Here is a 17,187-nt window from a genome sequence, read left to right on the forward strand (position 1 = left end):
TCTGAGATTTATTTTTTAATCCATATCGCCCAGCCCTAGTTTAGGGTTAGCTATGTACCTGTGATGGTCAAGATTCTCAGTCATCCAGGTCATGATCATCCCATAAAAAGATTAAAAACAAAACAACTGGACTTTTTTCGAAGTTTGAAGATGTTTTGCTTCCCATCCAGAAAGCTTTCTCAATTCAAATGTCTGGAGTACTGACATTTAAAATAGTAGTAGTCATATAATAGTATAAATAGTCGTTTATAATAGTATAAAAAGTTGGAACGCCACACTACTCCAGTCTTCAAACTTAAAAAAACAAAACAACTGGACTTTTTTTTTTTTTTACTTTTTTCAGTATGTACCTGTGACCTTAGGGTTGGGTTCAGGGTTAGGCCATAGATAGTAAGCAATAGAAAATAATGGAAGTCAATGAAAGGTCCACACAGACATATTAATGTGTGTGTTGCATGCATGCCAAACAACAGGCTGCTTTGTATGCTCCGGAGAGAGTCATGTAAGAACTCAAGCCGTGCTGTGATGCACGGGCCTGATAAATAAATGAATGGATGAGTCAGTTTGGCTCGTCGAGGTGTCGGGCAGCGGCAGAGAGGGATCGCTCTCTGACAACACGCTCTCCTTGAACACACCGTCACATGGAGAGACAAATGGCTCACAGCCAAGTGCATCCTACTCAACACTTAAAACATCTTTTACGCCTCTAATATCTAATTACGTCTGTTTTTACAGTCACCCGACCATGTCTGTGTTAAAACGGATAAATGCATTTACAGTGCTTGGAGCTAATTTAGTGATTCAAACCTGAACCCGGTCAAACTGCCCTACTAGGTGTATTACACCCTTAGAGAAGCTCAGGTTGGTCCCTGGAAGCTTCTCTATATAATTTACCACAGCGCAGAAGGACTTCCTGCAGTCAGCTTCTACTAGGTGCGTTTAAAACACAGAAATTCAACACGAGGGGCAGGAACCCGTTGAGATTATATGGTTCCATTACCTGCATTTCCAGCTGAATAAATTAGACCCTGGGGAGTAGTTTTACCTTCAACATAGCAGCAGGAGTTTGACGTGGGGTTAGGGTGAGGACAAAATCCTGGAAAAATTTTTAGGATAATTTCCATTTTCAGCTTTACGTGGAAAATCAACTATGCAGGAATCTGCTGGAGCATTGAACGTTGATTAAATAGCTTTTAACAGCCATCTCCTCTAGTAAAAAAGGTGAATTTACCCATCACAATCAACCAATTCATCACTTTTTATTGGTTCTCATTTTGTTTCTAAAGCCTTTAATACGTAAGAGAAAAATCTGCTGCAGGTTCTCTCACATATGTAGGTTTTTTTTTGTTCAGGATCCAACAAAAGTAACGTATCCCCATTTATCCATCGGAGCATAGTTCCCTAACTTTTACCTTCTATTTATTAAACTAATAAAAGTATAACAGAGTACATTCTAACGGTTGATGCGTTTACAGCCCGAAGACGGTGGAGCTTTTAGTTTTGATTAACTTAATAAGCAGGGAAGGAAAGAAATCTGAACTTTCAGGCTGTGACATTCAGAGAAAACTTGGAGGATTCCAACATCTGTCTGACTGATTGGTGCATTGAGTTACATTTAAGCTTACCATGATATAAAATGTATCTACTAATCCAATATTAGGACAGTGACTACTGGGCCAGTCTCTCCTTTCATTCTGCTAGAGGACTTTTACAAGGCGCTCCACAGTGTCTTGTACCAGGATGGCACGAGATCTTTGGGTGGTGATGTTTTTCCTCTATACATTTGGACAGTTATGATGCGTTAAAATGAAAAACCCGACCTACAGCGTACTACACCCCACTACATGTAGAAGTAGCAACATTTAAACCTCTTCCTTTCTTCCAAGACAGTGATTTCTCTCTGGGAATTGTGAATCTGTTGGTCACTGGGATCTTTTAGGACCGAATCACAAAGATCTCAATATTAACGAACCTCCGCCAGAACTCGTCCGCCTCGTTTTTCCCACGTGGGACTGACCATGTGGATAGAAAGTTTTCCAGGTACATAGAGCGGAAACTTTTGGCCGCGTGGAGGTGCGCGGTGGCCAAAATTAGGTTATATGGCCGTGAAACTCTGAAAAATTGAAAAACTCTTCCCAACCCACTGTCCTCGCGCTCAGTTCCATCTTTGCTCGCGAGCACCTGCTCATTCCACGCTCAACACCAGCTGTGCGCTCGCTCGGATGTTTCTGCGCTCGCGACATAGTGTCCACTCGGGAAAGTGAAATGAGTATAAATATTCAGGAAGACAGATGGAAGGAAATATGTACTGAAGCACATCAAGTCACTAACTCTAATACATGGCGAGAATTCAGGTGGAAGGTAATAATACGATTCTTTAGAACACCAGCGGTCATATCCAAAATGGGAAACATCCACTCAGATAAATGCTGGAGAAGTTGTGGGTAATTTAACTCATATATTTTGGACATGCCCTAAATTGAGAAAAATGTGGGACGAGATATTTGAGGCACTTAGAAAAGTATTTCAGAAAACCTTTAACAAAAAAATGGTAGTGCTTGGATTATTACCAAATGACATTACTGGAAAAAGAAAAAAATACCTTCTACATATATTACTGACTGCGGCTCTTAAATGCATAACAGTTAAATAGCTCAAGCCCGACCTGCCAACGTACAAAATGTTGATTGAAAAAGTCTGGTAAATCTATCATATGGAACAAATAACTTATTGCCTGAGGCTTCAAAAAGACATATTTGTTAATAGGTGGAAACCTGCCATGATCATATTAATGTAGTAAATTTACATTTATTTATTGTTTATTTTTATTTTATGCGTCTCCTTTATCTTTATTTATCTATTATTTTTATTTTCCCTTCCTTTTATAATTTTATTTTTATTCCATTCTTTTATCTCCATTTGCGCTGCTTACTTATTTACTAACTATATTTTTTTGTAAGTTACACATGTTTAACCATGTGACCTACTTTACTTGTAAGTTTAACCCGATGCATATATTTTCAAAGTATTTTTTTTCCTTCTAAGTATACTGTAAGTGAAGAATGGCAAACTGAAGGTGGGCTTGTATGTATATGTCTGTGTAAGTTGCAAAAATTTAAATAAAAATTAAGTGAGAAAAAAAATAAATCTGTCCACTCCACCAGCCAATCACAGAGGTTTTTTTTCCATCCAATCAGAGTACGGCTTGCAAATACTGCATTCAGATGGATTAAATGTGTTGACGTCAAAATGCGGCAGCCTTTGGCAGAAATAACTAAACATAACTGTGGGAAGAAAAAAAAGAAAAACAAATAAAAAGTTAAATATTTTAGCCTAAAATATTTAGGCTAAAATATTTAGACTAAAATATTAGTAACTAAGAGTTACTAAGTGAGGTGTGAAAAATATTTTTGTCTCTTTTCTTTCCAGCTTCTGGGAGGCGATGCAAAAGTTTATTCTGATCATAATCATCATCATTGTCATCGTTATTTAAAGAGCAGTTTAACAAAAGGTGAAACAAAGTGCCAAACATCAGAAATACATCAGATAAGAGATAACATCTAATAAAATGCTTGTTTGTTAAAATAGCAATAGGTTTAAATCGTGTATAAAGTAAGGTAAATACTAAAGTAAATCGGAATATGGAATGTGTTGACGTCTGTTATTTTCAGGTTTTCCTTTTTATTATTATTATTATTTCAGTTGACGTGAGTTCAGTTTGTCTGCTGTTGAAAACAATCTTTTATAAATTTGCTCTAATGACAGCTCAATTTTAAAACTAGGCCCTCTGTTTGTGACGTTTCAGTAAAAGTAGCCTGTAAAATGGAAATATTTGGAGCTGGACTACACCCAGAAAGATCAGCTACAGCTGCCAGATCCTCCCCGTGCACACGAGTCTGAGCATGCTGTAGACGCTTGTCTGTCAGGTCACCCCGTCTGTGAATTTCTGTCAGTGGGTTTCCTCTTCCCGGTCCGCTTCACATCACCATCGCCAGCAGAGATCTGAAACTTGTGACTAATAACACCAGTTTTGCGCTAGATGCGGTTGACATTGACCTCTATGGTCTGATGACGGCGAGCCTGAACGAGTTCACAAGACACCCAAAAGATCCAGGGCATCATCATCCACCGATAGAGTTAAACCTTTCATGCGGGAAACGTGTTTCTGGTCCACATTAAAGCAGTAATCTCGGCCTTTCCTTTTTTGCACCCCTGCCCCCCCGCCCTCGCCAGTGTAAGTTGTAGTAGCATCAGTTTAGCATTTCATCCCGTTATGAACAGCCAGCAAGGCAGCCGCTCTTCTTGACCTTTTAATTGACCTTGCGCTTTTAATTGGATCTGCCGGTAACTACTTTCCCCTAGTAATTGTTTTGTTTTTTCAATAAATTAATAAACGTATGCCTTATTCCTAAAATAATTACACAATAAAAAGGAATTCCACGTCCCAAGAGCCAGCTTATGCAGCCGAGGATCGGAACGCCAAAGTCTCCGCCTTCGACTGCCACCCATTTCACAATCACTGAGCTATATAATACACTGGAGTGCTAATCGCCCGCTGTTAGAACGAGTCGCTTTGAAGCCACCAGCCGCCATATTGGTACTCCCTATTTCCCCCCAGTAACTAGGGAATATGTGCGCTACAGCATCGAATAACGAGGATTTTCTCATGTTCAGGGGAGGCTTAAGACTTTTAAAATGTCAAATGCCATATACTTTTATGTTATGTTCTAAAACTATCAAGTACTGAGAAAGTCATGTGCTGAAATATTTTGCATTTTATTCATTTAAATATATATATATAACATTTATAAATATATAAATAACAATATACAAAGACATATTTACATATATGTATACATATATATATACACACACACACACACACTTATATATACATATATATATTTAATATGAATAACATGTAAAATATTTCAGCACCTAATTTCCTAGTAGTTGATAGCGTTAGTACATCCACTGACTGTAGAATTACCTGTGAAACGTTTTCACACAGCCAGAAAACTGCTTGTTGTTGCAACCAAATCCTATGGGATTCTGTGAGAGTAGGGAGTAGCAAGATGGCGGCCAGTGACCTCAGTTTTTCGGCAAAATCAGCACTCCAGTGTATATTATAGCTCAGTGTTCACAATGCACCCGACCACCTTTGGCCCCTCCTACAGGTGGTGAACCTATTGGAAGAGGGACCTGTGTCTCCTCTTCGGGCTGAGCCACCAAGCCCGGATACAAACTTCCGAAATGAGTTTTCTCCGTAGTGTGTCTGGCCTCTCCTTTAGAGATAGGGTGAGGAGCTCAGTCATCCGGGGAGGACTCAGAGTAGAGCCGCTGCTCCTCCACGTCGAGAGGGGGAGCTGGCCCAAGTGGCTTGGGAGAGGGACGTCTGGGCCTCCCTACTGAAGCTGCTACTCCCACGACCCGACCCCGGATAAGCAGAAGAAGATAGATGGATGGATGCAATGAAAAGGAATTGTTTTTCTTTTACTCTCCTACTTTCCCATTGTAGTGTCCATATAATTTGAAATTCTCCCTGCAGGAATCACAATAAAGCTGTTTACATGCACAAATCAAGCGGAGCATTATGGTGAAAGCTGTTTGCTCCACTTGTGAAAGCAAAATCTGTCGAGCTCTATTTGGCATTAAGATATCAATTCTTATTGCCACATTGCTAGACAGGACACTGTGAAAAAAAGAAAAAAAAAGAAAAGGAATTGTTGTTCAAACATACCCGTGTTCAAATCAAAACTCAAAACCCACATGTTCAAGATTGCCTTTTCATTATGATTTTATATTACGTTCCTCTGTGTAATTTGTGTTGTTTCTTTTAATTATGACGACTGCTTTTACCATTTATTGTTTTTACATGTACAGTGACCTTGAGTGTTTTGAAAGGCGCTTGAAATAAAATGTATTATAATTATCATTATTATTAAACTGTAGCGTTATTGTTCTAAGCACATTAGATCATTAGTAACATTAAAAATCAAACAATAAACCAAAAGATACCAGTAGGCGTTTACTTAAGTCTTTAAGACAGTTTTCTATAAGCAGCTTTACTACAGCAGGAGAATAAAATCCTGAAATTATGGCTTTAAGTTTCAGCGAGCCACCCCTATGAAATATGGAGGCGTCCCTGCTAAGGCCGACAATAAAATAGTTTAAAAATCCACTGTTTTGGTTTGAAATTTAAGAAAGCCTTCAGGCCACTGGTTCTTTGGTAAACTCTTAGTCACAGGCGGGTGACATTCACAGGGACCCCGATGTGTCATGAGATGTTGTGTAATTTCACAGATGATGTAAAGTTGTGAATCTGTGGAAATCAACTAAAGACGCATGAACAGGCAGGTTCACCGTTTGATGGGAGTATCGACAGAAGCTTTCCGGATAACTGGGCTAGCTAACCGCTCGTGACTTTGATAAATTTAATTTGCAACGAAAACCAAAATTTTTTTTTTTTTTATTAATATTTTTTGTGTGTTTTTCACTGGTAGTACAAACAGCGTGTAGTTTGTCGCGAAATTATTAAAATAAAAATGTTTTTATTTATTTTACAGCCAGACAAAGATGCTGGTCCTCCCACAAAGTTAGCTTATCCATCATCATCATCTTCATCCTCATCCGCCGTTAGGGATAGAAAAAAAAAAGTCCAGCAGAAGAACTTTGAGAGCTTCGCTTTCTTTTACTCAAAAGCGTCGTGTGCTGCACATACATACCTCTCGAAGAGGATCCTGACGACGAAAATCCCCAGAGCCAGCGGCAAGGCGGCCAACAAGTGTCCAGGCTTGGGATACTCCTTCCCGGGAGGGGGGTTCGCCAGATCCGCCCAGGTTACGTTGTGCGGCAGCCAGAACCTCTCGTTCCAGAACCAGGCTGACAGAGCGGCCATGTTTCGCCGCCTCCCCGTCCCCGGAGGAAAGTGGTGTATCAACGGAAAGACGCGGTGGGTTTAACGTGTTCGGACGCCTCCGCTTCCCTCCCAGTGCCTGCCACTCGTTTGACTCGCCGCCCTCCTCAACTTTACCGCCGGCGTCAAGCCCGCCGCAGCAACAGCCCCGACTTCCGGTGAGGAGCTTCAAACCAAGATGGCGGCGCTTAGGGGATCATCAATCGCCAGGGGGCGGTTTTATTTAAGTGAAAATAACATTTCGTTTTACCTTTTTTGCCGAGATAAATTCAGAGTAAACTAAACAGTAGAAACACTACATTAAACAAGAGGAAAAAAATAAATAAATAAAGTAAAGTTGTTACTGGGGCCCGGACTGGTTTTGAGGGGACCCCTGAGAAAACTCATCTCATTACATCATGATCGTCTATAAAGACTGATGCTGCTTTGAAATTGTTCTCATTTTGAAATGTCAATCCTTTTTTTCTAATTACATCTGATTTTTTTAAGTTAATTTTACATCTAAATGAATGTAATGACACGTATACTTATACTGAGTACATCATCTTAATGTTAAAGAAATGATCAGCCTGCGGTCACCCCACAGGTTCTTTTCCTGAATAATGTGGTGTTTCTATTGTAGACTTCTGTAGTAACAAAAAAGACTCTTGAAACCAAAACTACATTTTACCATATTTCATCTAAAAGGCAGAGGGGTGTTTACAGCTTCAGTACTGGGCTCTCGTACACAACAACGCAATAGGTAGATTTGTGGACGCCAGAGAGCCATGTTCATTCTCACGCAGACATTAAGTAGGACCCATTGTGTACATTGTGGGGTGTGCTCAGTATGATATCAGTGTCCCGTTCATCACGCTGGTGGATGTGTCCACGCTGACACATTTTCATTCTGTCCAATCTAAGTATGTCAGGCTCTGTGTCTCCAGAGTCTGTTGTCTATCTGTAATTTACATGGTAACCAACTTTGCAGTCCAGTCTCTGTAATCTCATAGTCTCTAACATTAATTTGATTAATTAGCAGGCATAATTGTGTGTAAAGTTGCCACATCTTATGCATACTGTAACTGTACATAAAATATATTTGTAAATGATAATAATTTAGATAATTAATATAATATAAATGTATTATATTATACATTTATATTATATCATATAATTATCGTTTTATAATATAATCATTCAATGTACATTTTTGAAATGTGGTCAATTAAACCAAGTTTGTATTTAAACACTAGCAGATACAACTACAAGCCCAAATGAAAAGTAAAAGAAATAACTTTATCTCCACAATTTATTCAAAACGTTTGGCTTCCACAAACGCCGTATCCAAGGTGCTATTGAATAAATAATATGTTTATAAATAAATATGAAAATTACTGATGGGTTTGTTAAGTACTCTGTCATAGGAAGTATTTGTTGTGTCATTGGTGAGTCTTAAAACTTAAAATTTCCAAAGACAAACAAGGGTGGAATTCAAACAGACCTCAGGGGTGCTTGGTCTGTGAGTCTCCTTTCTGTTTGTTTTTTACCCATCGTTTATATATTTCTGTTACAAGCCTCCGAAATACTCAAAAGTGCAACCTTATTATTTTTTATTTTATTTTTTTAGTTTTAAAGCTACCACAGCCCGTCTTCCGGTTGTAGTTGGATGTGTGCCGCTAACTTTCCGGCTCTTGCCCGCCGCCCTAAGATGAGAACCAGAATTGAGGAAGTGAGGCGGAGTCCCTCCCTCCTCCCTGGCACATGGGTGCAGCGTGGAGTCTCTCTCCGTGCCACATTTTAATGTTCTGAACTCTCTTCCAAGCAGCCTCTGCTTTCTGACAAGTTATCTCGAAAGCAAATCAGCATCAAAGTCATAAAAAAAGATGACGTAAAGCAGCGACACTGTTATGTGATTGCACCCCCAAGTGGCCGAGGAGCGAATTACAACCAGAAATTATCGCGCCATAATATCACGCATTGTCCGTACTTGCATTTTTATTTTTTTTAAATGCTATTTTTTTTAATAGAAAGCGCCCATTTGTTTAAATTATACATTCATTGTTATTAAAAGGGGACATCCCTCCGTTTGTGTTGGTAAGTGAGAATGAAGCAGCTGCATTCCTGTCTGCTCTCTAATTATAGAAGGACATTTGCTCCTTTGGGTTGTGTTATTATTAGAGATTTCACAGGGCAGTTGACTCAATAACTATTCGAGGGGTCATACTGATAGAGTCTAAGTAAGAGAAGTGATTTTACCTCCATAGTGAGCAAGAGGGATGCTAAATAATACACACATATCTATCTATCTATCTATCTATCTATCTATCTATCTATCTATCTATCTATCTATCTATCTATCTATCTATCTATCTATCTATCTATCTATCTATCTATCTATATATATTTATATATATATATATATATAAACATTGTTGTTTGATAACATCATGTTCAGTGAAATCATTTCCCTCTATCTCTGGCGATGCAGGAGCCTTGCAGTGCAAGTCGTGTGGAGTTTCATTGTCGAGGTCAGAGGGAATGAGCTGCCGGTGACAAATGATTTGTGTAGAAGTACTCTGCAATAATTATCATCCGAGATACTCAGGGAGAGAACAGTTTCAGGGTTAACAAAGCGAACAGGGCAGAAATTCACCTACGGAGACTGAGGCCGGCCACACACTGAACGAAGGGCTGAGCTCAACGCTCTAGAAAATGGTAAAGGTGAAGCGTTTAAAGTGGCAGCCGGGGCTGAACTCAGGTCCGGTTACAGAGAGGCCGCTCTTCCAGTGTGTAGAAGTGCCTCATGCAGACAGAAGCCCGACGGCAAGGTACAACATTCACAGACACAAAGTTATAAAGATTAAAATTATTTATTCTAAAATACACAATGGGAAATTGTGGGGCACTTTCATTATGTTTGAATGAAGAAGGGGGAAAAAAATACTTTATTGGAGTGATTTTTGTTCAGTGCTTTGTTTGCTGTCGGAAACTTATGTATGAATGAAAAGGCCCATTTTTGTAGCATTTTATAAGACTGTGATTATTCTTAGTGTATCAGTCGATTTAAGACAACATTTCAAAAGATTTAAGACTCAAATCTTCTGTACAATAATTTAAGAGTCCGTAGAAACAGAAAACGTGCTTCGGTCAGCAGCTCGGGTAAGCAAAGGGCAGACGGAGTCCATTTTTCTTTTTTTCTAGTGGTAGACTGAAAAAGTGAGCCCTGCAAGAGAAGGTCTGTTGCCCAGACCAAAATACAACCCCCGACCCAACCCTCCATTAACACCTTGGTTGTACAGTAGCTCTAATAAGTCTTTTCCAACGTCCGTCCATCTTCCACGGGTCCTCGTTTGAGTCTTTCACAGGTGCTCAGGGTGGTTTTGCAAACACTTGATGAACTCTGTGACCGGATGGCCGTTGAAGCAGATCTGATAAACAGCAGTGAATAGAGGAAACCTGCATGGGGGAAGTCATAAAATGGAAGGGTGTCTTATTTCGACATAGTTTGCCATAGTTCCAAGACACTGAATACAACTGGTGAGCTGTGCATAGAGTTTAGAGCTATCACAAACGTTCCCCTCTTCTATCTAGGACCACGTGTCTCAATATGAGCTAAAAGATGTGACTAATGCAAACCGTCTGCTATGATGAGACGGATAATTCTTATTTGTTCTTTATTGTGATAAATACTGAGCATAAATGCTTATAGCAAAATAATAGAGCTCTGTTTGACCATTTAAGTGAATCACAAGTGGCTCTTTTATGCCATTAACATTGCCAAGAAGAGTCACAAAAAGCTCCTGCGCACTGAGCTATATTATACACTGGAGTGTTAATCGCCCGCTGTTAGAACGAGTCGCGTTGAAGCCACCAGCCGCCATATTGGTACTCCCTATTTTCCCCCAGTAACCAGGGAATATGTGCGCTACAGCATCGAATAACGAGGATTTTCTCATGTTCAGGGGGGGCTTAAAACTTTTAAAATGTTTAATGCCATATACTTTTATGTTATGTTCTAAAACTAGCAAGTACTGAGAAAGTCATGTGCTGAAATCATTTGCATTTTATTAATTCAAATAATCATATATAACATTTATAAATATATAAATAACAATATACAAAAACATATATTTACATATATATATATATATATATATATATATATATATATATATATATATATATACACATATTTATATATACATATATGTATATTTAATATGAATAACATGTAAAATATTTTAGCACCTAATTTCCTAGTAGTTGATAGTGTTAGTACATCCACTGACTGTAGAATTACCTGTGAAAAGGTTTCACACAGCCAGAAAACTGCTTGTTGTTGCAACCAAATCCTATGGGATTCTGTGAGAGTAGGGAGTAGCAAGATGGCGGCCAGTGACTCGCCAAAATCAGCACTCCAGTGTATTATATAGCTCAGTGCTCCTGCGTACTCTCTATTAAGCTGTGCATTTTTATTTTACTGTCACACATCAAACCTCCAGCTAGTACAGTCACGTCCTAGATTTATTTTACACAATTTAAATGTTCCTGATGTTCTCTGTTTAGTTTTTTTTTATCAGAATGACCCTCTGAATACGAGACAAACTCACTTGTCCATCATGCTCTTCTGTTTCAAAATGACGTGGACTTCGCTGGCTGTGGCCGGACCTTGAAGCTTCTGCCCGTTCAGCAGCTCATTCTCCAGCTGCTCGATGCTCTAGAGACAGAACCAAGCGCCGTTTTACATTGCGCCGCCTCGTATAAAGATAACCCAGATCATCAGAGGGGTAAGGAAAAAAAAAAGAAAAAAAGGTGTCCATACTTTTCCCGTCTTTGCGAACGCCTCTCCGATCTTGCGATTGCGTCCTCCGTAGCAGGTGGTGATGAGGTCGGCGACGCCGCAGCTCTCCAGGAACGTGGCGGGGGAGACGGGGCAGTCCGTGCAGAAGACCTTGGCGAAGGCAATCATCTCCATCAGGCCGAGGCGGATCACTGCAGCTTTGGTGTTGTCGCCGAATCCAAGGCCGTCGCAGAAGCCTGCTCCCACTGCCACGATGTTCTGTCAGAATACGAGAAAGGAAAAACATCTGGTGAGGGAAGGAGAAAACACCCCCAGGCATCATGAGTGCCGACCAGCTGCTTCTCTTATGCGTCGGCCAGTTATAACAATGTATTTCACCACGTCTAGATTAGTTCGTAGGAGAGGACTAACCTTGAGGGCTCCACAGATCTCCACCACATCAGACTCTTCCACCACAGTCACACGGAAGTTGGTGGTCTGCATCAGCTCCTTCAGCAGGGGTCCATATACTTTGTCTTTGCACCCTGAAACAACACAGACGATGCAAGCAGATGTCTTATGGGTGCAGCTTTCTTTATTTGAATACCTTTAAAATATCAAGGCAACATATAGAATGACTGCAAAAGTTATGTGCCATGGTCAGGTGGACATGTAAAGGTCCAGAGGCAACCTGTGGATGAGAGTTACTCTAAAAGGCGTGCTGCTTCGTGGAGTTGCAGAATATTAACAAACAAACTGGAGGTAACAATAATGTGAGCATCCTGCTTCAGCTTATGTTAAACACTAAAATCAGTACCGATGGTTGTTTCACAGAACTTCTCCTCGGCGACCTCATTGGCAATGTTGGCACCCATGAGGACCGTCATGGTGATGCCGAGTTTCCCGCGGATGACTTCGGAGATGAGCTTCAGACCCTCCGGTCCTGCGTCTACACCCTGAAGGAATGACGTGAACGATAAGAAAACCGTAATAAATAAAAAAAATTTCAAAATGGAAAAGAAGGCCAGTCCCTTCACCGTGTTTACTCAGAGAGTTGAAGTGAAGAAACTCGAGTTATTACATTCCGTATGTAAAGAAAAATGACCTATTCCTGAAAATCTGTGAATATGGGGGGATTTTTCTGTCACATTTCCTAAAGCCAAAAACTCATGAAAAAAACTCTTAGAAAAGGAGTTCAGGATATTTGGTGTTGCTTAACTTTCACTGAAATTAACAGCAAAGGGCGATGAACAATGTCGTCTTCTGAGACTCAGAGGAAAGGCGTTTTGAAAAGTTGGCCTTCGGTGCTCCGACTCCGACCAACCTTGATGAGAGACATCCCCACGGTCTCCTTTTTTATGTGATCTTTGATGGTGTCGCACACCCTGGCAATGAACTGGTGAGGAACCACAAAAATCAGGATGTCGGCTCCCTTCACCGACTCGGCCAGGTCTGGAACGGCCACCTGGTGAAGAGAGAGGCAGAGACTTTCAGCGCCGCCGTGGTTAGCCGTCCCGACTGTCAGAGGAACGCAGAAACAGACAGGCGGCCTGCGGTCGCGCTCACCACATTGGGGGGCAGCTTGTGACCCGGCAGGTACTTCACATTTTCATGGTCCGTGTTGATGATTTCCGAAAGCTTACGGCCGTTCACCGTCTCCTCAAACACCCACATGTTCACTGTGGTGTCAAACGTGTCATATTTGGCCGCGTTGGCTCCCACAATCTTGGCAATGGCTGAGCCCCTGAGGACATAAGACTATTACATTCATGCTGATATTTTATTGCCTCTTTAAAACAACAAAGTGTCAATGATTATTGTTTGAGGCACAAAAGCAGAAGACGAATGGTTTACTTTGATCTAGCAAATTGCATCACGTCTGTGTGTAATAGTGAGGATACCGATGACTATATAAAGATCAGTATAGGATTTATCATTGGCTTTCAAAAGCAAATTGAAAGCGAATAATTCACAATGCAATGAACTTTAGGATACATTTTAAAAAGCAAAAACATATTTAAATATTCATAGGGTCAATTAAAAGTGAATTCTCATTTTCAGCTTTGGTCAAATGAAATGACCAAATACGCATGGATGTTTATTCTGCAACGTGTCACGTGATCTTTCTCCGTGGAAGTGGCTGCTACTGTTTGCTTTAATCAAGGCCCCTGGAGCGGACTTTGTTCTTCTATAATGAGTAAAGTCCCTAACTGGCTTTTTAATTTTCCTCTTTCGGCATGAATCGATGGGAAAAGCAACCCCATTATCCTTTCATGCTTTATTAAAAGAAGCACGACAGATTTCTACGTTAGTCAACTAATTTTGGGGTTTGGGTTGGCTTTACATATCCGCCAACCAAGAGGGAAAACATTTCACCAACCCTCTTTATTATTTAGGACTTTTTAGTTTGTCAATTTCTTTTTTTTAATTTTATTATCTAAATAGGAAATCACATTTGTAACTAGTCAAACTTGATGAAGAATTGAACAAGGTCCAATGAATAAATCAATTACTAATACGGCCTCTTTAGTTTGGGCTGTGATGGGATAAAAGGTCACGGCTTTCTATTTTTTTTTCTGTTTCAGAAAATGAGTTCAAAGTCTTGATGAAACATTAATAGATGGTAACCTTTTACTTTCAAATAAGTTAACATCTCAAAAGAATCCACTATAACTTTTATACATCATTAGGTACCCTTTATATGTCAAGTGGTCACGGTGAGACCAATAAAAGTGTCTACAATATCTAAATGGGATTATTGATAGTATTCAATTGGGTGTAAAATAATTTAACTGCTTTAGAAGTTTAAAACTTTATCTAGAAAACCTGGTTAAAACTTAGTAAAGATAAAGCTCTAAATATTTAAAACTGGGATGTAAAGGTTTTAAATGTTCCCACATTTTGACTTAAGAACGAGCTGTAATGAAGACGTAGCTGCAGAGGTTGCATCCAGCGTGAACTAAATGTCACAGGCCGAGGGACATCAACAGCGCTGGAAGGCTGATTCAGCACAGGCCCTGCAGACTAATAAAGTCACTTCTTTAGCAAAGATTATACAGTTGAGGAGTCTTTGAGTCAGCGGCAGTCTCAGCAAATCTCCAGTCTGGAGCCTCGAGAAAGGTGGCTGTGAGTTTAAGAACTTTACCAATGATTTATCTGCTCTTAAAGTTGCACAAGTTCTCCTGCTTTTAGTGTTTATCCACCAAAAGTTTCACTGTGTGCCGAACCTTGTCCTCTGTGCAACATCACCTGCGGCGTGCCCTGTTCAAATTTGACATTTTGCACCAAAGCAACGCGGAAAGGTCCCACTCACCAGTTACCAGAGCCGATCACACAGACTTTCTTGGGCGCTGCCATCATGTGTTTGAGTTCCCACAGGGAGAGACCTGCAGCTGCTGCTGTGAGGACGGACTGAGATTAGATTTCTACCAGACAGTCCCAGAGCAGAGGGCTCAGACACACCCTCTCCCCGTGGTTGGTCTGATCTGTTGCCTCTCACAGGTCTGCGCAGGAGCAGCGGCACCAATCTGAGACCCAGATGCAGAACAGCCCATTTGTTTTACACACAAAGGCCTTTGATGATCTCCAGAGCACGATGATTACACGTCAGATGTGATTGGATCACTGAGTGACTGAGCTTAACCAAGTCAATTAGGCAAGGCAAGGCAAGGCAAGGCAAATTTATTTATTTAGCACAATTCAGTACAGAGACAATGCAAAGTGCTTTACATGATTAAAATATAGGAATAAAAGCAAGTAGGGATAGAATGTAGAAACAAAAAAGAACATTTAAAAACTGTTTAACTAGAACAGTCAAAGGCAATTTTAAACAAATGTGTTTTTAATCTCGATTTAAAGGAACTCAGGCTTTCTGCACTTTTACAGTTTTCTGGAAGTTTGTTCCAGATAAGTGGAGCATAGGAACTAAATGCTGCTTCTCCTTGTTTAGTTCTGGTTCTAGGTATGCAAAGTAGGCTGGAGCCAGAAGACCTTAGTGGTCTGGATGGTTTATACGCTGATAACAAGTCTGTGATGTATTTAGGTACTAAGCCATTCAGGGATTTATAGACTAACAGAAGGATTTTAAAGTATATTCTCTGAGATACAGGGAGCCAGTGTAAGGACTTTAGAACTGGGGTGATGTTCTCTACTTTCTTAGTCTTAGTGAGGACGCGGGCAGCAGCGTTCTGGATCAGCAGCAGCTGTCTGATCCACTTTTTAGGCAGACCTGTGAAAACACCGTTGCAGTAATCAATTCTACTAAAAATAAACGCATGGATTAGTTTTTCCAGATCCTGCTTTAATCTTCCAACTCTTTTACATCTTCCACCAGCACTTGATTTGAAACATCTTTGTCCTCCTTTATATTAGGTTACCATATAGCACTGAAATAAAAATTTCACATGTGCACTGTTACATCTAAACACCAGATTAGCAGATTATTGGAACCCTGCAGACAATTTATCTTGAAATACAAATATTCAATGAATATTGAAATAAAAAATAACAATACAATCTTAGTTCTTTAATGCGGGCAGCTGGAGTAAACCTTTACAAGCTTGCAGGAAAATTGTTCCTCTAGGACAAAGGGAAAGACATTGGACAGATTTCCAGTTATGCTGATGATATTCAGCTATATCTATCTATACATCCTGAATCCAGTTAGTTCAATAGACTATAGACGTGTCTTAGAGACATATAAACCTGGAGGACTTTACATCTTCTGCTTTTAAATTCAGACAAGTCACAAGTTCTCTTCATTGGACCAGAGTCTTCAAAAAAGAACTGCTTAATCAATCGCTTAATCTGGATTTCATAAAAAAAAGCTTTGTGTTATTGACCAGGACATGTAATTTAAATCCCATATTAAGATATACGTTGTCTTAGTTATACTCTATAAACAGGTTTCTATAATTTTCTTTTTCACCTCCGGAATATTGCCAAACCTAGAAATGTCCTATCCAGGAGTGATGCTGAAAACTGGTCCATGCATTTGTCCACGCTGGACTGTTGTAATTCAGAAACTCCACACAAAAAAAAAAAGTTAAAAATCTTCAGCTTTTCCAAAACGCTGCAACAAGGGTTTTGATGAAAATTAAAAGACGAGATCATATTTTAGCTCCACTTCATTGTCACCCTGTTAAATCCAGAATAGAACTTCCAATTCTCCTTCTCACATATAAAGCCCTTAATAATCAAGCTCCATCATACATCAGAGCTCTGATTACCCCGTATGTTCCTAACAGAGCACTTCGCTCTCAGACTGCAGGTCTGCTGGTGGTTCCTAGAGTCTCTAAAAGTAGAATGGGAGGCAGATCCTTTAGCTATCAGGCTCCTCTCCTGTGGAACCAACTCCCAGTTTTAGGCTCCATCCAAATACCTTTAATAGTTTCTAGCTCCTATTCCTTGACCTTTCAAGGGGTCAACAGTAAGACCTCTATCCTGGATAGGAAAGGAGTTTCCAAATTTGGACAGCCTTTAATTTCGAAGTCGTTACGTGTTGGAAACG

General features: G+C 40.0%; 2 protein-coding genes across 3 annotated transcripts in view; both read right to left on the reverse strand.

Annotated features, from left to right (window-relative positions):
- cers5 (ceramide synthase 5) overlaps window positions 1-7,063 on the reverse strand; it is a 34,441-nt gene extending 27,378 nt beyond the window's left edge. The window contains exon 1 of one of the 2 annotated variants that reach the window (XM_036152226.1): window positions 6,726-7,063. In XM_036152226.1, the coding sequence (XP_036008119.1) occupies window positions 6,726-6,898 (173 nt within the window). In that variant the 5' untranslated portion in view covers window positions 6,899-7,063. The remainder of the gene's footprint in view (window positions 1-6,725) is intronic. The other variant, XM_036152227.1, reaches the window with a different exon arrangement.
- Window positions 7,064-9,752: 2,689 nt separating this feature from the next.
- LOC105918296 (glycerol-3-phosphate dehydrogenase [NAD(+)], cytoplasmic) lies at window positions 9,753-15,110 on the reverse strand. The gene is made up of 8 exons (XM_012853344.3): window positions 14,992-15,110; window positions 13,245-13,422; window positions 13,003-13,143; window positions 12,496-12,634; window positions 12,111-12,223; window positions 11,721-11,957; window positions 11,509-11,615; window positions 9,753-10,354 (listed from the first exon to the last, which is right to left on the reverse strand). The coding sequence occupies exons 1-8, from the start codon at window positions 15,036-15,038 to the stop codon at window positions 10,258-10,260; spliced, it is 1,059 nt and encodes a 352-aa protein (XP_012708798.1). The 5' UTR covers window positions 15,039-15,110; the 3' UTR covers window positions 9,753-10,257.
- Window positions 15,111-17,187: the final 2,077 nt, after the last annotated feature.

This window comes from Fundulus heteroclitus, chromosome 20 (assembly GCF_011125445.2).
Source record: "Fundulus heteroclitus isolate FHET01 chromosome 20, MU-UCD_Fhet_4.1, whole genome shotgun sequence".
Taxonomy (NCBI): domain Eukaryota; kingdom Metazoa; phylum Chordata; class Actinopteri; order Cyprinodontiformes; family Fundulidae; genus Fundulus; species Fundulus heteroclitus.